This window comes from Crocodylus siamensis, chromosome 2 (assembly GCF_052110815.1).
Source record: "Crocodylus siamensis isolate JL-2025a chromosome 2, ASM5211081v1, whole genome shotgun sequence".
Lineage (NCBI taxonomy): Eukaryota > Metazoa > Chordata > Crocodylia > Crocodylidae > Crocodylus > Crocodylus siamensis.
Genome location: NC_143396.1, coordinates 227,936,199 through 227,963,255, shown reverse-complemented (window position 1 = coordinate 227,963,255; position 27,057 = coordinate 227,936,199). Strand labels below are relative to the sequence as shown.

General features: G+C 42.2%; 1 protein-coding gene across 3 annotated transcripts in view; it reads right to left on the bottom strand.

Annotated features, from left to right (window-relative positions):
• Positions 1-27,057, bottom strand: part of RGS6 (regulator of G protein signaling 6) — a 575,278-nt gene that overhangs the window by 8,924 nt on the left and 539,297 nt on the right. Inside the window, exons 17-18 of one of the 3 annotated variants that reach the window (XM_090033269.1) lie at positions 21,505-21,558; positions 9,119-9,179 (exon numbers count right to left, since the gene is read on the bottom strand). The exons of 1 other annotated variant lie outside the window; for it this stretch is intronic. In XM_090033269.1, coding sequence (XP_089889395.1) covers positions 9,119-9,179; positions 21,505-21,558 — 115 coding nt within the window. The remainder of the gene's footprint in view (positions 1-9,118; positions 9,180-21,504; positions 21,559-27,057) is intronic. One more of the 3 variants, XM_090033270.1, reaches the window with a different exon arrangement.

Sequence of the window (27,057 nt, the reverse complement as noted above, 5' to 3'; positions counted from 1 at the left end):
CCTGGAAGACATTAGGGATACTGAAGCAAACCTACAGGCAGCAAAAGAGTGGACCCACCACTGGGAAATGTCAGACCTATTTCTACAGTGTTTTTTACCAACACCAAACAAGTCCCCCACTGGGGCATGACCTTGACAGAGAGTGTGGGCCAAGCTGAACAGATTGAGATCTAAATATGGATGCTTCAGAACAACCCTTCACAAGATGAACACCTTGGATAGTCCCCTGTGTGAGTGTAGAATCCAATAAACAGCACAGCATTTAATTGAGAGCTGCAATCTCTACAAATGCCCAGAATGGGTAGATGGAATCCCTATATTGAGTGATAATACCAGAGAGTGGCTCATAGATTTGGAAGTTGATAACTGACACTATACAAAAGAAGATGACCAGATGCTGGTAAATCAGTAGCCTTTGATGACCTTTGATGTAGTCACAGCCTGGGCCTGGGCTTGTTGTTAAGAGCTGGTTTCTTCTATTGGCAGTGTTTGTCAGTAGTAGCTCTAACCTTTCATGGGCAAAAAGATTGTTGTAACTCAGAACGCTTCCTGCAAAGTTTTCTCTGTTATAGCGGGGAGCTGCACTTCTGTCTGTACCCTTAGATTCTCTTTCCATCACCAAAAATACTTGTTATTCATCTGTTTGGGTACCTCAGAGTACCTTTCTAACATTCATTCTTAACATGACAATTGATTGGAATTATCCTTTGAATTGTTATATCTGTAAAATGGGTTGTTTAAAATGGCTTGCACCTGTTAATCTGATAGATCAATAGCCTAATGGCTCAGATCCTCAGAGCTTATCGACAGACTTATCTTCCTCACACCCCTGTGGCAAGTTATGGCTCGATTCAGTGACTTGTCCAAATTCACACAGAGGGGGTGGGGGGTGGATCTACATGTGTGCTTTACTGCCAAGTTCACTAAGTATCTCCCTAGTAAAGCATCACTGTCTACATGTGTGGCACTATTATACTGGAGTAGACTAATTAACTCCTCTGTAGAACAGTACTGTCTGACACAGGTACTATTTAGCACTGGCGAGGCCACATCTGGAGTACTGTGTTCTGTTTTGGGCACCCCACTACAGAAAGGATGTGGACAAATTGGAGAGAGTCCAGTGGAGGATAACAAAAGTCCTTTGATCTGGTATCTCACGATGTTCTCATGGGAATATTGGAGGATTGCGGGCTTAACTGCTTGTTGTTAGTTAGGTGGGAGGAAGTTAGGTGGGATCTGTGCTGTCTTGGTGAGAAGTGGCCAGTGGTGTCCTTCAGGAGTCCATGCTTGGTCCAGTGCTTTTCAACATCTTTATCAGTGATTTGGATGTGGGGGTGAAGAGCTCACTGGCCAAGTTCACTGATGACCAAAGGCTGAGAGGAGACTTGGTAGCAGCTTACTGCTACATCAGGGGAATACATCAAGGACTTGGCGAACAACTGTTTACCAAGACACTCTTGAGGAAAACCGGGAGTAATGGCCACAAACTCCTAGAAGACCATTTCAGGCTTAACACTAGGAAAAATTTCTTCATGGTTAGGGTGTCCAGGCTGTGGAATAAACTCCCTCCAGAGGTGGTGCAGTCACCTACCCTGGAAATGTTCAAGAGGGACTGGACGGTCACCTTGCTGGTGTCACCTGTGCCCAGTTGTCTTTCCTGCCTAATGCAGGGGGGGCTGGACCCGATGGTCTTGTGAGGTCCCTTCCAGCCCCTTACAATCTATGAATCTATGAACAAAAATGGTGAGGGGGCTGGGGAACATGACTTATGAAGAAAGACTGAGGGAACTGGGCTTATTTCATCTAAAGAGGATAAGACAGAGGGGGGATTTAATAGCAGCTTTCAACTATCTGAAGGGGGGTTCAAAAGAGGATGAAGCTAGACTGGTCTCAGTGGTGGCAGATGACAGAACAAGGAGCAATGGTCTCAAGTTGCAGCGAGGGAAGTTTAAATAAGATATTAGGAAGTATTTTCTCACTAAGAGGGTAGTAAAACACTGGAACAGTTTACCCAGAGAGTTCGTGGAAGCTCCATCTTTGGAGGTTTTGAAAACCCGGCTAGACAAAGCTTTGGCTGGGATGATCTAGTTGGGGATGGTCCTGGTCTGAGCAGGGGGTTGGACTAGATTACCTCCAGAAGTCCCTTTCAACCCTAACTTTCTCTGATTTTATGCTTCTTTTTACTCCTCCACAATGCACATCTAGACTGATCAGGGCTGGCTGGGTTATGAGGGTGCTACAGTGTGGGGGCTGCCTGCCAGCTAGCCCTGCACTGACACATTCTCATGCCCCAGCCAGCACCTCTGCAGCACACTGAGCCAGAGTGGACCAGCTTCCAGCTGGCAGGCTGACCCCCCTGGGCCCTCTGCCAGCCAGGGCTGTGCCATCCTAGTTCAATGTGCCACAGTCCTACGTACACACATAAACACTGCACCCAGGAGCAATAAACTCTGGCAAGAACTGCATTCGGGTTTATTCAGGCATACTAATTTCATGTGTAGATGCACCCAGGAAGTCTCTAACCAAGCCAGGAATGGAATATAGGCTTATCAGGTGCCAGGCATGGCATGGGAAGATAAGCCTGGGTAAGGCTGGAGCCTGCAGCTAGCTAGCAGAGGGAGCTTGTTCTAGGGGTTTTCCAGCCAACTCTGGAGGGTTGGGTGGGTAAATTGGAGCCCACACCCCTTGGGGCGGGGCGGGGGGCGGGCAACACAGCCTCCGATACACCCACCCTCACCCTCAAAATGGGGGCTGAAAAACCTCTGAACCAAACTTCCTCTGCTCCTTTCCCCCCCTCCCATTCTGAAAACAGCCTGAGGCTAGGAAGCTGCGCAGACAGAAGTTACAGAAGATGCTCTGTTTTGCAATGAAGGGTCAGATTTTCACCTGATCAGCCATTTTTGAAGCTGTTTGCAACTGCACACTTGTGTTTGGTCACAGCTATAAACTGCTTTCTGTGGCCAGATTGGGTGAAAATTATCACTTCTGTCTGTGCCCAAAATGAAAATTTCTGATCTGAAAGAGAATGGTACCAAAGTTCAAAAGTGTTCAGGTGTGCAGCTTTGGTTCATCTCAAGGCAGAGATGGGGGATCAGCCATAACATTTTGGTCTGAGTTTGAACATCTATAAAGGATAGGGGATTAGTAATATCCTAGGGGTTATTTTGACTTCTCTGTTCATAATAATCCTTTTTATTCCCTTTCAATTCTAGAAATTCTAGAATTCAGTTCTACAAAATTCCTGCATTGAATATGAACAACAGGGGACCAAAATATCATCTCTCACAGGCCAAAATACTGGGCCAAATCTTCAGTATAACTCCATGGTAAATCAGCGTAATTCCACTCTTTTCCTGGTGATCTGCCCCAGCAGAGGGCCTGGCCCACACTACTTGTTTCCTTTTTAGTTCCTTTATTGTTTTATTGTCCCAAAGTCCTCTGGGGAAAGTCACACATCCATGTCATGTTCCTGACTGCTGCATTTTGCATTTGGAGTTAGCTGACAGATATAAAACATATATTACCAGGCAACTCCTTTGTGGCTCTGCACCTGGCAAAGCAAATTATTCCTGCATTATGTCAGAACCTCCCTTCCAAATCCACCCTTCTCTGTTTGTGGAATGTGGCTTTTGGCCAGATGTGCAAAAATGGGGTTGGTGTGTATTTAGCACAATCACTTTTGTATTGTGTTGTAATCACTTGTGTACCCCCACACAACAGGGGCTCCTCAGGACAGGCAGAGGTGGGCAGTGCACACCCTGCTGAGAATTAACTGCAATGTGCTTCTTACATTTGGCTGCAAATTCGTGGAGTTCACCTTTATGGGTCAGTTTCATCGCCTCACTTGGAGATGTCACCGAGCTCCACTGATGAATGGGATTCCGAAAGCTGAGTGCTCACATAAATTCTGTTACATGTGCATGTAGTGACTGTACGTGTCAAGATAAATATTCAAGATTTATAGAAAAGGTGTCCACTAGTATGGGTTTATGTTGAGTTGATCATCCGGTATCATATGCTCTTTCTGGGACTTGTCCAGCATAAATATGAAAGGCAGTCAGAAGCAAGACTGTTTTTTGGAGGCCAGATACGGTTAAAATGATTCCAATTAGGTATGATAAAAGCTCCAAAGGATATTTTCAGTAAAATCACACAGTCCTTACTTAGCCCAAATTTGCTCAATGCGATCTTTAACTAAGTAAGGAGTGCAGGGTATGGCTCTTAGTGTGGACAGGATGGCAAAGTCTGGCACTATGAATCTGCACTTCCTTGCTAAAGATTACAAACAAAGTATAGTTTTTTTCCTGCAATTTGTATCACTTCTCACACATTCCTACCTCACTTCAACCCACCAAAGGAGAAGTTAGTCAAACATGGTATAGTTCCAGGAGAAAATTAATGAATCCTGGCTGGTTTTAGGTAGTGCGCACGCGCGTGCATGCGCACGCACACACACACACATTTCACTCTGCATATACTGATCCACTTAAGTCTAAAATAGACGGGGACCTGTCTATAAACTTTTAACAAGGGCTAAAGCTTTAAAAAGAAATCTTCTAGAAGCTGTTCTTATGATGGCAACAACTAAAGAGACTGTTGTAACTCAAACATCATATTGCAGTATTAGCATGCATGTGTAGAGGCCTGGACAGAAAAAGGTGCAAGTTCCCTTTTCAGCTGTAAACAACTGTACTTTCCTGTAGGTTTTAAGAGCCGATCTAACCCATGTCCATTGCAAAAGGATAAAAGTAGTACTCGGCTCTGTTTCTGCAGCAGCGTGAGTTTGTTATCTCTGAACTCTAGCTAGCAATTGTTCTAGTGTGGTTAAAAAAACCCAACAGATTATGGTACTAATGTTGAAACAGTGTGTGATTTGAAGGTAGAGTAAGCCTGAGGAGATTTTCAGGGAAGCTTTAAAGAAACATTCACAATTTATGTTCAGCGTCTGACTCTTGACTCTACAGTCCATTTTACAGTTGGATCAGCTATGCCATGCAGAGGCTCAACCTTGTGAGGTGCTAAGCAGCTTCAGTTCTTGTTGAAGTCTATTGAAGTAACGTGTGCTCAGTAGTGTGTCTCATGAAATGTTTGACATCTTCTGGGGCTGGGCCTTGGTTGAGATCTCCTCAACTGAAATTTAAAATTCCACTTACATTCAGTTTGTTAATGAAGTGGAATACAGCAATTAAACTGAACTGCCTTGGACAGGCAAGGAGCCAAATGAGAGGAAACTACATCAGACTCTACATGAAAAGAGAACAGCATGGGTTTTGCACATTTGTGTGCTGTGTTCTTCTCTTGATCTTGCTCTTTGCTAACAAAGTATGCAACCAAGCCAGTAATTCTTAGAGCTGAGAAACTGGAAGGAGGTTCTGAACTCATCTTAAAAACAAAAAGCCGTTATGTCTCGTATTTGTGGTTTCACACTATGTTAATGTTCTCTGGCCAGCACAGAGCTCAGTCTTTTCATCTGTCATGCAGACATTAACCAACAAAAGCATGCAATAATCAGCAACCACATGCACTCTTATCAGTTACTTACTTGAGCAGGATCACTCCTATGGGCAAATTTGTGGTTGTGGGGAGAAGGGAGAGAGGGTGCACAGGGCTCCAGAGTTCAGAAAATGGGCTCCCATTTGCCAGATTGACACAGAACAAAGAGTCTGAATACTACGGGAGTTAATTTCCATGGTCTCCACCACCCTCCTTGCATATAAAGGTTGGACTTCTAGTGGTATCTCAGGATCGAGTCCCTTTCACCCCCCACCTGCATTTACCCAGGTTTTTTTTTATCAGTTTCATCTACTTCCTCCCAATGCAAACCAGAAACATCAGTTTCTCAGAGAACAGTCTCCTCCGAGGTGATAATGCTTCTCAGCTTCATTCCACCCACACAAGAAGGCTGACATCTGGGATGTGTACATCTTTCTGCTGAGGGGAGGAAACAAATGGCACTTCAGTCAGCTATTAGTTTAGGCTTCAACTTGTGGTTCCTTGCATGATGGGCAATCCTGAGCTCATGTACTGAACCAGGTCTTAACTAAGACATGTCTGCCCGGTATCAGAAAACAGTGTTGCCACCTCCCAGACTGTTCCTGAAGTAAGCAATTTTCCAGAGACACAGAGCTTCCAATCCTGCCCATCTTTTCTTTGTTATATTTCATTGTAGATGTCAGGGTAATTTTACTTTGCTTCATTTTAATTGTTCTTTTTATTAGATTTTTTTCACAAAAAGATACATGGCAAATGTAAGTAACAGAAGTTAACAAAGTTAAATATGAAATGAGGTTAAAAAGCAATATCGATGAAGGAAAAAATAACTTAGTTAAACACAAAGTCAACACAGAAACATCAACAAAAAAATGAAAGAAAAACCAAAATTTCATTTAAATTAGTAGACATCAAAGTAAGAGAAAATACCACCAAAATCATGCCTTATTATACCAAATGGAAACTGGATGTGTAATGTGACTTTCAATAGCAGGTGTGCAAAATTATCACTCATTTTATTTCCAGCCATACCCACTTGTTCTTTACCACTGTATTCTTAAGGGTATTACTGCAAACTAGCACTCCTATCTGGTAAGTGTCACTAAATTATGGTATATGACCACTGCCTATTTAGTCTAAGTTGTTGCGGGCTAGTCTTCTCCAAAATCAGCTAGTTTGGGTATTTGTTATTGCTCTATATTTTCTGTTTCTGGTTATAGCTCTATGGGCACATGCTAGGTTGAATTAAAGTCAACATTATCCATCCCTGCTGTGTTTTTTTAACTACTCCTAAAGATCCATTCACGGTCCCATAATGTAAGGGAGCAGCTATGGCTCCTTAATTATGCAGACTACCCTCTGGGCACCAGTTAGAGTTGGCCTAGGGTCTGCTTTTTAATTTTCTATGCTACAGTATGGTCCTAGCCTGGCTCAGGATAGCTTAGATCAGCCCTGCCCTGAAAGCTAGGATGGGACAGTTTGTGCAGAAACCTTATACAAGCTGAGAGCTTCTCCAACCGAGTGGCAGGAGAATCTGCCTCTAAATGCTTAAGATCCTTAGTTCTCTGGTTGCAGTCCAGTTAACTTAGCTCTTTGAATCCTATCTAAGCTTGTTTTCCCCTAATCCTGTCAGTGGAACCGTACTGCTAGCTACTGGGTCATGCCAGCTTGGAAAGGTACTGTGTATTAAAGCACATGCGTCTTGTAGGGAAAGGCAGTTACAGGAAGAGAGAATTCCTGATAAAGACACTAAGCATGATATGCAAAATATTTTTAGCAATTGCTGTGCAAGATGTACCAGTTGTCTGGTCTGCTATTAGGGGACAATAGCCATTCTGAAAATCAGTTCTGCTACATCAAATCTTGCACTAGTATCACGGGCAGTTAATTTCAGTGGAAGTTTTGCATTGGAAACTTGTTTGGGAAGCCTGGCCTTCAGGGTGGCCCTATATGGTATGCTATGGAGGGCTGGGACCCATGACTTACCACTCTGTGCAAAACAGCTGGGAGTCTGAAAGCTTTTCTGGTAAAGACATTGGCTCTAACCTTGGCTCAGCTCTTGGCTTCTCAGTACAGGATCTGGAAGCCCCATATAGTCTAGCTTAAACTTGGACTCTCAGGGATCCCAGGTTTGTAATATGGAGCTGGAACCTGGAAATCTTCGGATGGACTTCATCAGGCCAGGTTGCTGGCGGGGGAGGGTGTGAAGCACTATGCAGAGTGTCCTAGGGTTGGGACTGCAGATTCTTGGCTCACCTGGCATCTTGGACTGCCCAGCTCCTGGAGTCAACAATTATAACTGTCCTATTTAAGTAAAAGCATCCATGAAATGGATAATAGTTACCATATTTAATCACATACCTACACAGCTTTTCCCCCACAATCAGCATCCCATAATTAGGGTACGTTTCGTAAGTGGGGAAGCTGACTTTCTATCTGAAATACAAACACCCGACTTTGATTCCTGCTCCCGCTTTGATTTCTTCTCCCAGCAGCAGTGGCATTTCTACTGAAGCAGCTGAGTGAGTTAGTTGACTTAATGGTTCATTGTTCTTCACTCTACAAATGTTAATGATCACCTCTCCTTTTAAATTGTCTTGATGTTCCACTAATCAACCTAAACTTCCACCTGAAATGTTCCTGTCTTTTAACTACTCTTTTCCTATTTTACAGCCTTGCAGACTATTGTTAACTTTTTTTCAAAACTGTAGCTCCACCTGGGGAGACCAGTATTCAGCAGCAGTTTCAGCTCTTGGTTAAGCAGGATGGGGAGGATGAGTGAACAGTAGTTTAGACGCTGTCCCTGCTCTATTCATGCATACATAAACATCTTTTTTCTTCATTCTGCCTTCTCAAAAACAAGCTGCATGTCTTATTTGGGGGTGTGTGGTATGCAAGGAAGTATGGTATGCCAATTAAACTTAGGAGGGACCAAGTTCCCTGCACTGTATTTGGTTTCAGAAGCACCACATGTTAAAAATAACCCCCTGAAAATATATTTTTTGAGACATCCATTCAGTTTTAAAATGTTGCAATTTTCCACAGACATTCTGAGATTTGGCAATCCATTCTATTCATTTCCAAATTGTTATAGCTACCATTCAGTCCCCTGTCTGGGGGTGTCCTATTAATGCTTCAGGAGAAAGCAGAATTGTGTGCTGCTGTTTGAATTCCAAGGCAACCTGGGATTTTCTTTTCTTTTCCTACACATAGAACTTTATCTGTTAAACCCCCTTTAGAGGAACTGGGGACTAGCTGCATGAATATCTTGAATGTTAAGAGGAAGGTAGAAGCTGATGATGTCAAAGTTCACTTGCTTATGCCACTGAGATATCACACCTGTTTGGAAAAGAAAATTTAGAAGAGACTAAACTGAAATAAATACTGGGCCCGACCAAAAGCCCTGAGCACCTTTCACCTTGTGGGTGCTCAAAATCTGTACCTGAATTTGGCAGCTAGAATGCAATCTCTTCTTAAAATATATTAATATTTAATCTCTCAGAGTTTGTGTGTGGCTGGAATAGAAGACAATGAATGAATAATAATTATACCTTACATTTTATATAGCGCCTTTCATCCAAAAGGATCCCAAAGCACTTTACAAACTGTATATGTAGGGATCACTCACCCACTGCTGGAATGTAGCGACCTCTGGGGTGTAACGCGGCAGCCATTCTGCGCCAGCAACACTACACAACAGTGTTTTTAGGAAGGGAAGTGAAGAATAACTTATCCAGTAGAAACTATGAATACTTATCTTTTAAAGGAGCCCTTGAAATAGAATAGAGTATGCAGCTAACATGCAATACATGCAGCACGTTTTTACAGTACAGAAAGCATGCAGTGATAGCCCATATAGCATATCCATCATACAGATGCAGTACTATATAGATACCAGGAAGAGATGCAATATACATGCAATATACATTCAGTATATGCAGTGCACACAATGTTTTTATTGTTCGCCACTGTGTTAGGTATTAACCAATTGCTGTACACATTAGAATGGGCAGAAGAGAAGCTGTGACTGTACACTGAGTTTTCTCACAGCCTGGGGGCATTCTGATGCTTTTCACTATTGAGGTATTGCAAGTACCCTTTTCTGGTAAAGCCACATCTCATAAAGCAATTTTTAATATAAAAATATATATGTTCAGCAGGCAAACTTTTTATCAATAAAGGACTCCTCCTTAGGACAAAATCATTTCATTTCCCAATAGCTATCTTCATGCAGTATATTGGTGTCTTGTCCCCTGAGTTAATAGTTTGTGGTATCCCCTTTACCAGTTCGGGATACTGTCCCTTTATGCTTACTGCACTTTGTGGGATTTAATTCTCTGATTACTGGTACTGGTGCCTTCCACTTTCAATTTTAATCTGGTCACATATTTGTTATCTCATATTGCAAGTGGTAAATATTTTCTATGTCCTCACAGAATGCATCTGATTTATCTGATTGTCTGGCATTGGAGAAGTGATGGGGCACTGATAGATACGGGGTCAAGTTAAAAAAGAGCCCTGACATGTTGTGTGATTATACTAGGTAGCTACCCGCCAGCCAACCAGAGGCCATCTTTTATAATGTATGCTTAATAAATACTTATAGTATATCAAATTGGAACTGTATGTAAATTACCACATAAATCACCTATAAATGTGAAATCCCATCAACACTACTCACACATGTGACACCATACTGATGAATTATGAGACTAGATTAGTTGGAACTGGGCGGTTGGGTTATGATGTGAAATTTGAGCCGATGGCAGACAAAGTGAGTATACATAATAAACAAAGGGGAATGAAGTGCCAGCAGTTGGCAGGGGCTAGGGATGGAGTAAATGGGGAGGAAGTAATAAAGGGGCAAAAAGGAAAGTGGCAGGGTAAGGAGTAGATAATTGTTTTGCGTAGGGATAATAGGCAGGAAGTCTTGGGTGGGAACAACAGAAGAGTGGTATTCCATGCCTGGCATAGACTAGGATTCCAGTTTACACTCAGAAAAATGGTGAATTTAAGGTTTTTTAGATTTCATTAATTCATGGGGGTTCACAGTGTCATTTTGTGGTGCAATTACAGTCATATGAGTCAGTTATCCGCAGTCAGTGGAGACCCCCGCAGGGCAGGCAGTGCTTCTCCAGCTGGAATCAGACATTGCACATTCTCCTCTCTGTCTGTTGCAGAAAACTGGCTCTCCACTCCCTTTTATATGTCAGATTTGCCTACCTGTTTTCACATATCTTCAGCTGCCACTGACAACAGCTGAGGCTAACACAGTGAATATTTAACAAAGATAGCACAAATCCTATAGACAGCTAGCCTGTAGTCTGGTATCATCATCATCATCACAGGGATATCGTTCATTGAAGCAATCACGATTTACCTGTGAAGGCTTTTGCAACATTTTTGTCAATAGGATTTTTGTATGCAAATAAACTTAAAGCAGCTCTGTGTTGATTTTTGGGGGGGTGGGAAAGGGGACTACTACTATCATAATTCCCAACCATCCTTCAAACAATTAAGAATCTAATCTGCATCTATTGTGCACTGAAGTTAAAAATGAAGAAAACATCTAAAATGGCTTTCTACAGTCCACTACTAAAAAGACAATACAAGCACACTCCTTCACCTTCTTCAGCCCCGGGGCCAGTGCCATTCTTGCAATAAATTAAAACAGCCTCAGAGTTGTTTCAAATTTCCCATGGCTTCCAACAAACATTGTGTATAGGTAGGATATATTGTTGTGGCTCATTGTGCACCCTTTTTTCTATTCCACTCAGGACACATGGGCCCAGGTAAAAGAATGGTATAAAGCCACTATAATGGCTCTAAACCTCCCATGAAGGGAGACGCCTCAGGAACTTTACAGTGGCTTTGAACTGCTACACAGCGTTAGTGTTACCAAAGCCTCAGTGTTTCTGGCCTGTATATTGCTCACAGGATGTTTAAAAATTCTTAGCTTCAAGCGGACTGCATTGATCGGTGAAGTTGTAATAGGCTATAGACTGATTTGATCCTCCAGGCTGACAACTCAAATCTTACCTAGGTAATAAAAGTTCTAATCTGATTTTGCTTAGTGGCCTATGTGAAATGTGTTGATGATCTAAGCTGAGCTTCTAGTAGATAGGTAACTAATTTAAAAAATAGTCATCTTAATTGGCTCTAATTGGCAACCATTTCTACATATGGCTAGCTATGAGGAAATATCCTTTCATCCTTAAGAATGGTCCATCCAGGTCACAATATCTCAGATCATGAGGTTCAAAATGCCAAGTATGGTGCCCATACAGATATTGAGTTCTTTAAGAACAGACCCTATTCTAGTTAAGCATAAATAATCCTATTGACAAAAGCTAGCCAAACATGAAATCTACAAAAAAAAAAATAAAAAAAAAAATAAAAAATGGAGGAAATAAATAAAATAGAAATGAACTAGTGAAACTAGATGAAGTTCCTGTTTGTACTTGGTTGAAAATATGCCACAGGTCTGTTTAATTAATCAAGAAGGATTACCTCTTATTAGAAAATTGTGGTCAGATTTAAAACCCCCCCCTGAGCTGATGCACACCACATTGAGTAGCAGCATAACAATATTACGTTGTTCACTGCAATATGCTTATGAGAGGATTCCATGGGAATCTGCAATTTATCAGTCAGTTTTCCTGGCATTCTCTTTGGTGTGCCTATATACCGCATCTTCCCTGTAAAATCATTTAGCATAAAGCTCAATAAAATTGTAAAGAACTAATATACAAAATAAAAGTCCTAGAGGATTGAAAACATTCACAGTTAGCACTGTCAGCACACCACAACATAATAGTAGATTCACAGCATAGATACTTACTTATGGGATGATGGAGAAAACTCTTCCTCCCACACAAACCAATGCTAATGTCTAACAAGCTTCTGAGTCAAAGACAATTTGACTCAATGCTGTTATAAAAGAGCTGTGTGCAGGAAAACTAGGTGAGAAGAAGCACTACCACCCAGAATACCAAACAGTCTCCAGCATGGCACATGGAGGAGAATTTTTGCAACTGCAACAGGGTAACGTGTCATAGTCAATCCTGAAAAAGTCATTTTTGCAGGAGGAACAGAAGAAATTGAAATATTATCAGGGTGAGACAATGGCTGTCTTGTTTCATGAAGACATCTAGAATACCACCCACTCGACTCAAGTATGGAAGAGAACATGAGTCCTCACAGTTACTGACAATCTAAATACTAGGACTGGCAACATTTCAAGAGTTTATAGCCTCTCATTTTTATCACTTTGGTTCTGTCCTGAAGGGTCTGTTTTACCTAGAAATTGAAACAGCCTTCTATTCTTAGACATACTAAATGGCTTGTTGTACAGTATAAAATTTCCCCCCTTAGTTTATCTGTTTTCTCACTCTCTCCCTTAGTTTCCAAGTGTCTTTTCAGCTTCAGCAAATAAACTTTCTAACATCATATTTCTAAGGCCTACATATAGCCCCATGCTCCCTTATCCTCCTTCCACATTAGTCTGAAAACACTGTCTGGAAAAGCTCCCTTGCCTTTCTGAACCTGACCCCTTGACCCCCAACTCATTGCTTTTTGATGCTCTATGACTTCTAACTTGTTGATTTTAAGAACAAATGAATCAAACCTGAATCTCTGAGTCTCTTTGCACTCGTTCACTCACTCAAAATAATGTCTAAATACCATTTCACCTTAAGTCTTACCATACTGTACACATGCTAGCTACAGGAATCATATTCTAACCTATACTTTACATATATGTGCATGTATAGGCTTGAAGCAGCTGCGAAATACCCTATATGGCTGTGTTCACATGAGTGTGGAAATTTGTTTCCCTGGGGACAAGAAGCAGTGGCACACCTTGTCTGCTGGCACTGGACTGGCCCTAGCAGCCTTCAAAGGGATTCTGGGGGCCTCCTGGCGCTGCAGCCGTGGCGATCCTGCCGTTCACAAAGCTTGGCCACTTTTTTTTGTGCAGGTTTTTTTTGACCCTTGCAGCACTGAGAACAGCTGAATGTGAGGTAGACATATCTGCAGTGCCAAATACCACACGGCCACACCTGTCTGGATGCAGTGCAAATGACACTTACTTACACATAAGTTGTACTGCACTGGTACCGGGAGAAGCAAGAAAGAGAATGCATGAGGTGTTGTCTATAGATTTTAATAGTTTCCCTTTAAAACATGATCAGTATTTTAGCCAGAAGTATGAAACTATGGCCTTGGACACGAAGCATCTGAGATGTTGGGGGATTCTGGTTTAAGTTAAACCAGGAAGGAGTCTGGGACAGACATTGCATAAACCAGTTTGAGCCAAATCAGTTAAATCTGATACTACATTCAACCAGGTTTATCTCAAACTGGATTCAGCCATTTTCAAACTGGTTTATGTGCACTGAACATCTGTTCTGTTACAGGTTTAAACCAGTTTCTGATCACTTAAACCAGTTTATGAGTAATGTCTGTCCCTAGCCATACTCAGTGGTAGTGCTATAAAACTTTGTAGCACTAAAAAAATTGAGCATTGTGGGGGCATGCACATAAGCATAACCCACTGGTGAGAGCCCTTCAAAGGTGCGCTATCCAGCCAAATGGTGATAGGGGGAAGAAGCAGATACAGGATGATGAAAAGGGAGATGTTGTGGACAGCACAGAGCAGTTGTGGAGAGCGGGACTTCAACTCTACTCACTGTGGGCTGTTAAGGCGCCATCCACCTTAAAGGGAGAGAGGAAGAGCAGAGCACTCTAGGATCCTGGGGATAAGAGAGACCCCCTATGGCGTTAAACATAGCTGTGCACATGTTATGTATGGCACTATAAAAGGCAGAACTGCAAAGAAGTTCCTGTTTGAAACTGGGACTCTTTTGTGGTAGATCCCCCATTTTTTGAGTGCTACACACAGCCTAAATATGAACACACTCACTTTTTCTAGTTCTTTAAGGGCTGAATATATAATGCTACCTACATAAATTATGTCCTGGCCTTAGAACTTCCCACCCTGATGACTTGCAGTCAGCTGCTACATTTTCTGTAGTGCTGTATGACAGAGACCCTTGGCTGCTGTTTGATAGGCACCGCCACTACTTTTGCTGACGTTTCACAGGGAATTCTACTAGCCGCACATTTTTGCTTCTCTTTGGGTGTACAGGCATCAATAGCAATATTCATTCATCAGAAGAGACATGCACAAGAACTATTACCCTCAGTAGGTCTAATCACCTATTTTATGAGAAAACCTAAAGTTCACAAGCATCTGGGGCTTCAGCAGAGGGGGAGTCCTCTCTGTACCATGTTGCAGTCTGGTGCCTAGGGTCTCAGTTGGAGGAGCTCTCCTGGCCCCATGGTGCAGTTGGGCACTTGCAGAAGGGGAGATCTGCCCATGCCAGGCTGTAGTTGGACAGAAAAGGCTCTGTTGGAGGGGGGCTTTCACTGCACCACACCACAGCTGGGTAGTGGGGACAAGCAAGTAGTAACTGGGTCCTATTGCCCCTCTTTCCCCTTCTTGGACATGCCCTCTGTTGTTCTGGGTCCTGCTGGAAACTGTTTCTAACTGTTTCTAACACCTGGTCTATAAAATCCAGTAGCTAATGTCAGATGAACTGGAAGTAGTTACAAGCATCTGACATAAACAGTAGTATACCACAAGTTTGAATTCCTTTCTGATCGTAACTGGTGATTTACTTTATTAGGTTTTTAAACTTGAAGATTGCTAGTCCTGATCATTTAGAAGAAAACCTAGCTACTGAAACTACATGTGTTCTTTTTTGTTTGTATAAAAGATCAGGCAGGATTGAACTGTACTGCTCATGCACTGCGTATTGCCAGTATGTCCATTGTTTTCATGATGAAAGCTGCCTGGAATGTTACAATATTGGAGAAATTTGCATTCAGGTCTGAACTTTGGGGCTCTAGCCATTCCAGTCACCTGCAAAGGGTGCAATTCTTGGTTGCAGGCCCAGTATTGTCAGGGATAATAACTACTGCTGATTCTTACCGAGAATGGGAAGATTCAAGATGCTATAGCATGCAACAAGGGACTTACCAGCTGCTTTTTTTTCTGTTATTAAATGTTAGAAACATGTAAATGGCCACCAGCAATAAGAAAGGCACAGTCAGTGGCTTTCACCATAATGTAAAAGCATCAATGGTTTCTCTCAATGTACTCATTAAAATACATTTTCCTTTTACTCCTGGCCCTGAAGGATCATCCCAGCTTATGAAAACTAAGCTTCTGTCTATCTGATTATTAAATCATTTCTAAAGCAGATGGGAAAGTACAGTGGCTTAAACAGCTACGCTGAGACTGCATGGCTAAAAATAGTACCAGTAGGTTCCTTTTAATTAGTAAGATGATCAAATATGACAGAAGACAGAAATGTAGGTATATAGTTTTGTGTGTGTATGTGTGTCTTTAAAATTAAGTTATTACCCTCAATACCAGCTATTATTTATAATATACATGACACATGATGTCTGATTTTTATGATGTCATTTATCTTTATTTATGAGGAGAGAGAGGATAACTCAGTTTTGGTAATGTCAATCCTTGCTATCCTCAGAAATAAAACTGCATATAAGATGCACCTGCCGCCACGTGCAGTGCCATAGGTTTTTAAGTGAAGTGGATTAGCAGGAATTCCAGTGCAACAGTCTTTCAGAGCTGCAAAGTCCCCATGCTTGGGAAAGTTAAAAAAATTAATTTACCTTTAATGTGATGTTTTGGGATGACCGGTGTCCCAACAGGACAGGGGAGGCTTGATAGATGGTCCCTATGCATTGATGTATATGCTTTAAAGGATGCATAAATTATATCAAAGAAGCTAAGTAGATTAGAAAGGAAGTTTGCAACTATTCCATCACATCGGGGTTATGTGTCTGTGAGAATTCTGGGCAGAAAGTGGCTATGAGTAATGTATCCACAACCCATCAATGACTGGCATCTGGTCTGTGGATTGTACATCTGGTTAGCAGTGGATATGTTGAGGCTGAAGGGAGCCAGAGCTTGAGGGGGAACTGCTGAGATCTGACTAGAGAGCAGTGTTGATGATACAGGGACTGCCACAATTATATATAGTGACATTGTGCTAGCCCATGTGTTACTTCCTGGCTGCTTGGAGTAGCCCTGAGGATCAGAAACAGGAAGGAAAATGACAATGAAAATGAAAATGTGAGCTACAAATATTTTAGCAGATAAGCTAAGGAATTTGAGGAAGTCTGGCATATTGTGTTTCATCAGGTCAAGTGAGCCAGGACTTGAAATCTAACACTGATTCTGCAGGCAAAATTCCTTTCAATGTCAATGAAAAGGCCTGCTGTGGAGCAATTCCAGAATACACCCTGTGCTCCATACAGGCCTGACACTCAGAGGAAATGAGTGCCTCATGATTAGCCATGCATGCCCTTCCCTTCATCTGTTGCTGTGCAAAGGTGGCAATTGTTGCTTCAAGAGTATTTGCAAGTAAAACTGGAAACATTTGTTTTTGTGACCATTCTGAAGACTGGAGAAGGGCAAGATCCTGCTGTTTCTGTCCTATTTAATGTGAACATGATGGCGTCTGGCTTCCAGGCAAACTTGGCACATTTCACAATATAAAAAAAAGGACATTTCATTGATGAAACTGCTTCTCCTAGGCCAAAATCCCCACATATGAAGATCAAGATCTGGCCTTGTACATAGACATAGAGACACTAAGGAGATGGATGGAAAACATCCTCTGTACAAGATCTTGCTCCTTATTTCTATTTTGTTTTCTTTGAAGACTCTAAGCCCCTGGTTGGCTAGTGGGTTTCATGATAGCTACTCAGCATGGAGTTAAAAAACATCTCTGGGGACAGGGCAGTAGGAACCTCAGAGGATGAAAGTACTTTATTTGCTTTGGAACTGAATGCTAAAAGCTAGGGATAGATTTTGTAACAAGTGTCACCCAACTGAGAAGCCAATTTGGAGGTATCAAGAGCTTGTCCTTCAGCTTTACTTAACGTGAGACAAAACTATATAGTATATTATAACATGAAGAAACTGTATAACAGCACAGCTGACTTTTACATCAGTGCTATGCAAATCTTTTCCTACAGCTCTACGTTTGCCAAGCAAGTAACTTGCAACACAAAATAGACCTAAACAGACAAACGTTGACAGTCTGACTTTCCCTTATCCTAAAACTCCTTTTCTGGTATTCTGGTATGTGCAAGAAGACCTGAAAGTACGTGGATGCAGCCTCTCATGGAGAAAGCCTTCTTAGCTGTGGTAGTACAAACATGGGCATGTCTACATGAGACTTTCCTGAGCAGTTGACTAATTAACCATGCAGTAAATGTTTCAGCATCTATACGTTCACTTCTACTAGGGCACACAAACCGAATAAACTCCCCAGCAGGGTAGTACTTGTAAATACAAGTAAATTCTTGTAAACAAAAGTACTGCACTGCTGCAGAGTTTTTTTGTGCACAGCAGTATGTGTGTACATGCTAGCCAGTTGCCTGGGTCAGGAGGGTGCTTCAGTGCTAGGGCTGCCTGCAGGCTAGCCCTTGTGCCCCAGCCAGCCCGTCTGCAGCATGTTGAGCCCAGTCAGAGCAGACCCAGGCTGGCAGGCTGACCCCCTGGGATGCCTGCCAGCTGGGGTTGCTTTGACCCAGCTCAATGTGCTGTGTTTTGGATGCATGTGAAAACCTTCCTGGGAGCAATAAACTGCGGAACAATACATGCCACATAAGAAATTCATGTTATCTCCGTTCCCAGCACCCAGAAAAGGGGGAAGAATGGGAACTTTCTAAGGCAAGTTGAGATGCAGTACCTGTGCCTGCTATCTATGGCTGTGTGTAGATTAAATGAGGGGCTTGTGTGCACAACACTTTAAAGCAGACAAAATGCTTTTGCACCGCTTTAATGGTCCTGCACACCTCGGTAGTGTATTGTGCATTAATTCCAGCCAGTGTAGAAAATTTGGCAGTGTAATGTGCCTTAAATCACTTGGGGCTCCACCCAAGAAAAGCAGTGAGCCTGTTGCCCCTCCCGGAGCCCACCTGCCTGCCTGAAGATAGCCAAGGGGAATACGCTGTACTCTGGAACATTCATTTCCGTGCTGCTTACAACAAATGACTAACCACACAAGATTTTACATAAGAATACATGTTCTATTTACAGTCTCTATAGGTTAAAATCATCTGGATCAGCTTTTCAAGTGGCATAAGAAGGCAAAGAGCCATAGAAACTAGATCAGTTTAAACTGATTGGGTATCTGGCCCACATTTTAAAATAAATCTCCAATGAATACTGCATGCAAATAGCAAAAATAGCAAACTGAATTTAAAAATCATAATTTTGTTTCAGCTATTCTGTAGCTCCATATTTTTTCCTGACATTTTTGCTGAATGCAATATATTTCAGCACAAAAATTAAGCTTAGGCAAAACATAATCTTACTTTTGAATTTCTGAAAATTGAAGGTTTTGTTTCAAAAGAAATCTACTTCTGACTGAAAAACAAAGTAAAAATCATGTCCAAGAATAACATCGACAAGATTTTACAAAGTTTTCACAATTATTAGAGCAATTTCTCATAACTGAAAACAAAATGTATCAGATTCAAATGTCATGTTTTCCAAATTTTAATGTACATAATTTGAACAGCTCTAGCAGCTTATATGGATTAAACAATCAGTTCTTATACTACTATGTTGGAAGAATTTAGACAATTACAGGATAAACATTATAATATCTAATTCCTTTACCCTCTTCAACTGTTTAGGTTTGTTTTCCTCTAATTTTGGACAGTGAAAATGGAATGCAGGATACTTTTATTTGCTTCAAACCTATTTCTATTGGAATAAATCCTCTCCCAGAAGTCAATGGGAATACTCACCTAAATACTAACCATCTCAAGTGGGTGTTCTGTGATGCAGGGCACCATGGAAAGACAAGGTCTTTTATTACTTTAACTTATACATAGCTTTCTGAGGCAACCCCCTCCCCCTGAAAAACCACACCCAAATGAACAACCCTAATTAGTCTGCACATCACTTTTGTACCTGCTATTGGAAATTTGGCCTTTAAGCTTACAGCTGCCAAGCAATCCTATAAAGTCCTGAGTGCCCTGGCTTTAATCAAGCAGGCATCTAGGCCTGTGTGTAATGACTACTCAGGGTCACTTTGAACTTTTGAGACCTTAATGAGCGCTCTGGAAAGTATATTAGAGCCCTGGTCATGGAGGACCACCAATCTCCTCTGCTCCTACATATGCAGGAAATTGAAATGCATTTTGGGGGACTAGAACATGCAGCATTAACTTTGTCTTAATGTCCACAGTCTCTTGATTATGCTAGGAGATTACCGCCTTGACAGTATTATCGCCTGAGAGGAAACTTATATTTTAACACTGTGATTTTGCTTTATGACTGTATGCTGCTTGACATAATACAAGCTAGGACTGTTTCATTGGATCAAACAGTTCTAGTATCATCAGAGGCTAATATTTCATGACTGACAAAAATGCTGTTCTGCAACTATAAAGTGCAAGTAAAACATTTATGGAGTGGACTGCCATGCATTTGTATTTTCACAGACCTGCATTTTACATATTGGCTTCTATTCCACCCAGGAGAGTGCACACACAGCAGCGACTCTCCCTGTGCTTGAAGCAAGGATATTTGTGCCCAAAAGCTTGCAAAGAACACTTTTTTTCCAACAAATCTGTTGGTCTAATAAAAGATATCACATTTACCCAAATAACCTTGTCTGCCAATGTCCTTAGATCAACACAGCTAAAACCAACATCCTAGAGAACTGGAATAAGGAAGTTACAGAGCTACCTACAATGATTGTTTTGGCTGCCTTTCATATCAGGGTCCCACCACTTTGAAAATGTTAATATTATTGTCACCAATCAAACTGCAAGTAGCAAATTCTGCTTTCATTTATGTTATCGTTAAAGCAATTATTCAGCGTTACTCTCAGTATATTCTAATGAAACTGGGAGCAGATGTTGGTCCCAAATGTAAAACAAATCTGTACTATATTTGTTTAATTTTTCTCTCCCTCTTTCTCTTTCTGAAAGTTTCTTAGAAAAAGAATAATGCAGTTGGGCACGGTACTGTCTTGTATGTGATTCTACTGTAAACATGTTTTTTACAATTGCCATATGCGTTATACTATACCAATACACAACAGGGGAAACCTGCCCTGAGACCAGGACACTGCTAATGTATTGCCCTTCACATCTGCTTTTCACTTACGTAGTTAGCATGACAGCATCAGAAAAAAACCCTTGATGCCTACACATTGTATTATAGCTCACACTTACCTGTATAATTTCACCTTATCTATCTATGTGGAAATATATTTATAACATGTATGTAGATATATAGTATATAGAAAATATACATATATATGTACACACAGATGCAAGCATATGTACTGTATATACACATAGTACAGTTCCTCCATGATAAAGCTGTTACAAAAATATAATAAAGATTAGACACTTTTCACAAAATCTTGTACTGGGCCTCCTAACAGATTTTACTGCATTACAACTATTGTCATCATCTTTACATCACTTTCTTATAACACCAAAGACAAGTCTGGACAACGGTACAGTTGCTAGGAAAAAGATGTAATGTGAGTATATATGTGTATATACATATGGTATCATTAACCATGCAGAGAAGTCAATATGGATATGCTTTAAATGACACTATTAGTACCATGCTTTTCTACTACAATGAGCAGGGGAAGCCACAAAAATACTGTAGTGTGAAAATAGCAAAAAGACAACCTGTCATTTAAGTATAAACCAAAATTAATTTACTGATATGAAAAATTTTGCCAGAAGGCATATTATGGAATTCTGCCTTGCTTTTTTTAGAGCTACTATTTAGATAAGCTACAGTATTAAAAGAGAAGCTGCAAAGAGGCTATCTGCAAAAAAAAAAAAAAGAAGAAAAAAAAGTAAAAAAAAGTTAAGCATCAATACCCCCCAACTAAAAATAAAATAAGGGGAAAAAAAAAAGGAACTTACCACACTGCGAGTGAACTTTTCTAGAGAAGTTCTACGACCTTGCTCATTCTCTGGCTTTAAGGGGAAAAAGTGGGGAGAAAAAATACAGAAAAAAACCCTTCAGCTTTAATGCAGTTTTTTCAAAACAGCAGCAAAAGATAAGGAAGCAAAAGAAAAAAAAAAAGAAATGATAAGGGAAAAGATGGCAACTGATGTTTGCAACAGCAAACAGAGGAGAAAACTTTTAAAGAATGAGAGCCCCGAGCTGCTGAAAAATGTCACCTTTGCTCCCGAAAGCTACATAAGCAATTCAACCAGGGTCTGTGCATTGTGTCCCATAGCTACGGATATTGATTTCTTTGTCGTTGAATTTTCCTTCTGCGCCACTTGAACTGAGACCTCTGGTTCTGGTTAACAGCCACCAAACAGTTGACTAGGAAGAGCCAAATTGACATTTACTACTTTTTAGTGAATATTATAGAATAGAGTGTTTGAGAAAAACAGTGCTGGAATGACAGCTAGGGAGGTTAAATTTCTTTATTTCTGCATAAGGTAGGTGCCCATTGCCACCATGTTGACTCACCCAGTAGGCCTGAACCTTGCTCAGGAGAGGCCACCTGTAGGTATGAGATAGCACAGAATATCTGTATAGGGCTGTGGAAAGACAAAGCTATATTTTTTGGCACAAGTGTTATTTATGCAGTACAGAGGGTTGTGTATATGCTTGAACTCTTAACACTTCACTGCAATAAGGCAAGTACATATGCCACTAGTCTTTTGGCATTTATGTGAGAACATGGCTCACTTTAAGACTGAAAGAGTATGTCATTTTAATCTATTGATCCCTAATGAGAAAAGAAATAGACCTTTTATTGGCACGTTTATTAGAAAGTTCAGCGTGAAAAAGGCACTATGGAAAGCAGTCGCATTAAGTAAAGCTTAATATTGTCAGAAGGCCCTCAGCAGGACTGACACACAGGGAACAAGGTCCTGGATACCTATCTGACTGTGATGGGCCACAGAAATGAGATGACACTGAAAGGGTATAAGAGAAGAGAATGATTTGACTCTCAGTAACAAGTCAGCAGAGACAGTAACCAAACAGGCTCAGGGCTGTGACAGACCCATTTCCTCTGTGGGTTGGGATCAGAGGGGATTATGCAAAACACAAACCAGTGGATTCTGTGTGCACAAATATGTGGGATGGAGTCGATAGACAAAGGGAATCTCCAGTTTCCCTTTTATATGGCCAGTGTAAGAGCAGTCTCCCTGCTCAGGGAAGGACAGGCTCTCCTTCCATGAACTCCCTGGGATGCACATCACACCGAAGAATACAGACAGAGACGATAAGGAAGTGAGCCACAGACTTGTTCTCTTACCACGGGTGCAGTTTCTGATTTGGCAGATGTATCAGCAAGAAGAAGGCTGCATAATAATAAAGGGTGATAGAGTCTGTGCCCTTTAGAAGCACTATCCCCCCTTGATCTCCCCTAGGAGTGATATGGCTGCTTTGTCTCAGATACTTATCTGACTGTGGCGGGCCATGGAAATAAAGATGACATTTGGGTGTCTATACACATGCTCCAGAGTGGAGGGGGACACTTTAATTAGAGTGGCTCTGAGAGCTGCTCTAATTAAAACATCTGCAGCGTCACATGTATTCATAATCCCACGTTTTGAAATGGCAGCGGGGGTGCTTTAACTACAGCTCATTTGATGAGCTCATTCAACGAGTTAAAGTGCCCCAACTGCCATTTTGAAATGTGGGGACAGTGAATACACGTGACATGTAGGCTGCTGAAGCATGCTAATTAGCAAGCTCCAGCATATTTGCATCAGACTCAAACAATATTAACCCAAAGCGAAAAAGCATGAGCAAAGAAACAAGGGAGAGAAGATGCAAGGAAGCCAAAAGGAAGTTGCCAAGTACTGACAAAGATTTTAGATTATATTGCAGATTATGATTGCCACCCAAAAAACAGAACGCCAGTGTTTAGGAGATTAGATTCAAGTATTTTAAGAGGCGACTGAGCTGATTGTCAGTCACAAGTCATGAGAGACAGCAGGTCATTTTACAAAGACAAACACCATCCTGTGTCCAGGTGAAACTACCAAGGAACTGTCTCATTTATAAGTATTTGAGGGAGTTACATTCTCAGCTGTCATGCCCCAAAATGACACTTAACACAAGAACTAGAAATTCTAGGAGAGTGGAATTTTATAGCTTTACAGCACCATGCATGGTTTTTATATATGTGTTTGTGTGTGTCCCATTCCTGAAGTATGGTCCCATCCTTCCACTGCCCTTGATCCCTCTCCTCCCTGGAGAAATGTTATTCATCAGATTAAAAATCATATTAACTGTGTTTGTGTGTGGGTGTAGGTGTGTACCCCCGCCCCCGTTGCATCAGGAGGTCTCCTGCTTGGCCAGAATCTGGGTCTGTGATGTTACAGTAGGATTTCTGAGACTCATCCAGTCCTCTGACTACTACATACTGCTCATCCATGTGGGCACCAATGATACTGCCAGGGGAGACCCTGTGCAAATCAAAAGTGACTACAGGGCTCTGGGTGCAAGGGTGAAGGGGATGAGGAAGGGCCCAGGTAGGAGCGGACAGATCAATGGATGGCTGCCTAGGTGGTGTCACCAGCAGGACTTTGGCTGCTTTGACCACAGGATGTTGTTCCAAGAAGAAGGATTGCTAGGAAGAGAAAGGATCCACCTGATGAAGAGAGGAAAGAACTTCTTCACAGACAGGCTCACTAACCTAGTGAGGAGGGCTTTAAACTAGGTTTGCCAGGGGATGGAGGCCAAAGACTTGAGTTAAATGGGGAACTGGGTGACCTGAAGGAAAGACAAACTGGAAGGGGAACCAGGAGAAGCCTTCTCATTCTTTCAGAGAAAGGAGGGCAATTGGCTAGTTACTAGGGCTGTGCGAGGCTTTGGATTGCGCCTCAGATCCAGAGAAGATTTTGATGCTTCGGACGCTGAAGCAGCATGTCCAGACCAAAGAGCTGGCTCCTTTAGGCTTTCCGAAGCGGTTCAGAGCTTCTGAACCGCTTCGGAAAAGCTTCAGAGCTACTTCAGAGATCCGGCCATAGGGTAAAATGGGGAATCAATGAAATATCTGTAATGTCATTGTTTTTTGTCTGATTTGGATGACAACTGCAGGGATAGTGGCCCCTGATGAGGCCATAGAGCCTTCCAAGTTTCTAGGAGATAGGTGCAGGGGTTTGGGGGAAACTGTACCCTAAAATCTTGAAAGCAAAACTCATGTCACATGTGTATGTTAAGCCACAGCAGGATGAAAACTGCCCAGGTGGCCACCCCTGCTGAGCCCACAAAGTCTACCAAATTTCAAGATGATAGGTGCAGGGGTAGTTTGGCTTCTGGGGCCCTGCACCTCTGGCTGCTAACAGGCAAAACTCGTGCCATGGGTGCTTGTGCAACTGACTGTCTCTGTCTTGAGGCAGTTGATTGTCTGTACTGATTCTTTCCTCTCCTTAGTCTGTGGTTTTGTAGGTGTTAATCGTTGCTCATTAACTGGTTACATTAGCTAGCTAATGTGTATTGAGCTGATCCCAAGTGAATCATGATTGATTGGTAACTGGTAACACAATAGCTTAGCAGCCCACCTGCAGTAGTTTCCCACCCTACCATGCCCCAAAATAGACACAGCTGCACAAGCACCCATGTCACGAGTTCTACCTGTCAGCAGCCAGAGGTGCAGGGCCCCAGAACCCAGAAGCCCCTGTGCCTATCCCTGTGACAGCTGGCAGGCTTCGTGGCTGCAGCAGGGGCTAGCAGGTCTGCAGCTTTCACCCTGCTGCGCCTCAGCACAGACAGTGTCACCATTCACGAGTTTTGCTTAGCTGAAGCTTGAGGTGCAGTTCCTCCCAAACTTGAGGTGCAGTTCCTCCCAAACCCCTGCATTTGTCTCCTTGAAACTTGGCAGGCTTTGTGGCCTCAGCAGGGGCCACCATCCCTGCAGTTTTTTACCCCCCTGTGGTGTAACATACACGTGACATGAGTTTTTCTTTCAATAATTTGGGGTTCAGTTCCCCCCAAATTCCTGCACTTATCTTCTTGAAACTTGGTAGGCTTCATGCTCTCAGCAGAGGCTACCACCCCTGCATGTTTCATCCAAATCAGACAAAAAACAACAGAGTTATAGATATTTCATTGACTCCCCATTATACCCTATGGCTGGATCTCCTGAATCAAAGCAGGAAACCGATCCGGAGCTCTGGATTGGACCGCTGGCATTTGAAGCAGCCAGATCCAAGCCAAATCAAATAGCTACCTATTCGCACTGGCCTCCTAGTTACCTCAGGTGTCTGTACATGAATGTATGGAGTCTGGGAAACAAGAAGAACTGGAAGTCCTTGAACTATGATGTGACTGGAATAACAGAGACTTGGTGGGATAGCTTATGTGACTGGAGCACTGTCATGAATGGATACAAACTGTTCAGGAAGGACAGGCAGGGGAAAAGTGGAGGAGGAGTTGCACTTTATGTAAAAGAGCCATATGATTGCTCAGAGCTCCAGTATGAAACTGGAGGTAGGCCTGTTGAAAGCTTCTGGATTAGGGCCAGATGGGAAAGCAACACGGGTGATGTCATGGTGGGTGTCTGCTATAGATCACTAGACCAGGAGGATGTGGTAGATGAGGCTTTCTTCAAACAGGTAGTGGGAGTTTCTTTCAATCACCCTGACAGCTGCTGGGAAAGCGATCCTGGAAGTTTTTGGAGAGTGTTGGAGACAACTTCCTGATGCAAGTACTGGAGAGGCCAAGTATGGCCTGTGGTCTTCTTGAGCTGCTGCTCACAAACAGGGAAGAATTGGTGGGAAATGCAGTAGTCGATGGCAACTTGGGCAGCAGTGACCACGAGATGATTGAGTTCAGGATCCTGAGGAAAGGAAGGAAGGAGAGCAGCAGAGCATGGACTCTGGATGTCAGAAAAGCAGACTCATTCAGGTAACTAATGGGAAGAATTCCCTTGGGAGGCGAGTTTGAGGGAGAGAGGAGTTGAAAAGAGTTGGCTGTACTTTAAAGAATCCTTTCTGAGGGTGTAGTGACAAATCATCCCAATGAGAAGGAAGACTAGCAAGTGTGACAGAAGACCAGCTTGGCCTAGCAGGGAACTCTTCACTAATGTAAAAGCAAAAAGGAGGCTTATAAGAAGTGAAACTTGGACAAACAACTAGGGAGGAGTATAAGAGTACTGCCCAGGTGTGCAGGGATGAAATCAGGAAGGCAAAATCGCAACTGGAGTTGCAGCTAGCATGGGATGTGAAGGGTAACAAGAAGATTTTCCTCAAGTGTGTCACCAACAAGAGAAAGACCAAGAAGATGGAAATTGTGCATCCTTTACTAATTGGAGGAGGCAACCTAGTGACAGAGGATGCAAAAAAGACTGAAGCATTCAATCCTTTTTTTACCTCAGTCTTCACAGGCAATGTCAGCTCCCAGACTATTGCACTTGGCAGCATTGTTTGGGGAGGTGAGCAGCCAACAGTGGAAAAAGAAAGGGCTAGGGACTGTTTACTAAAATTGGATGTGTACAAGTC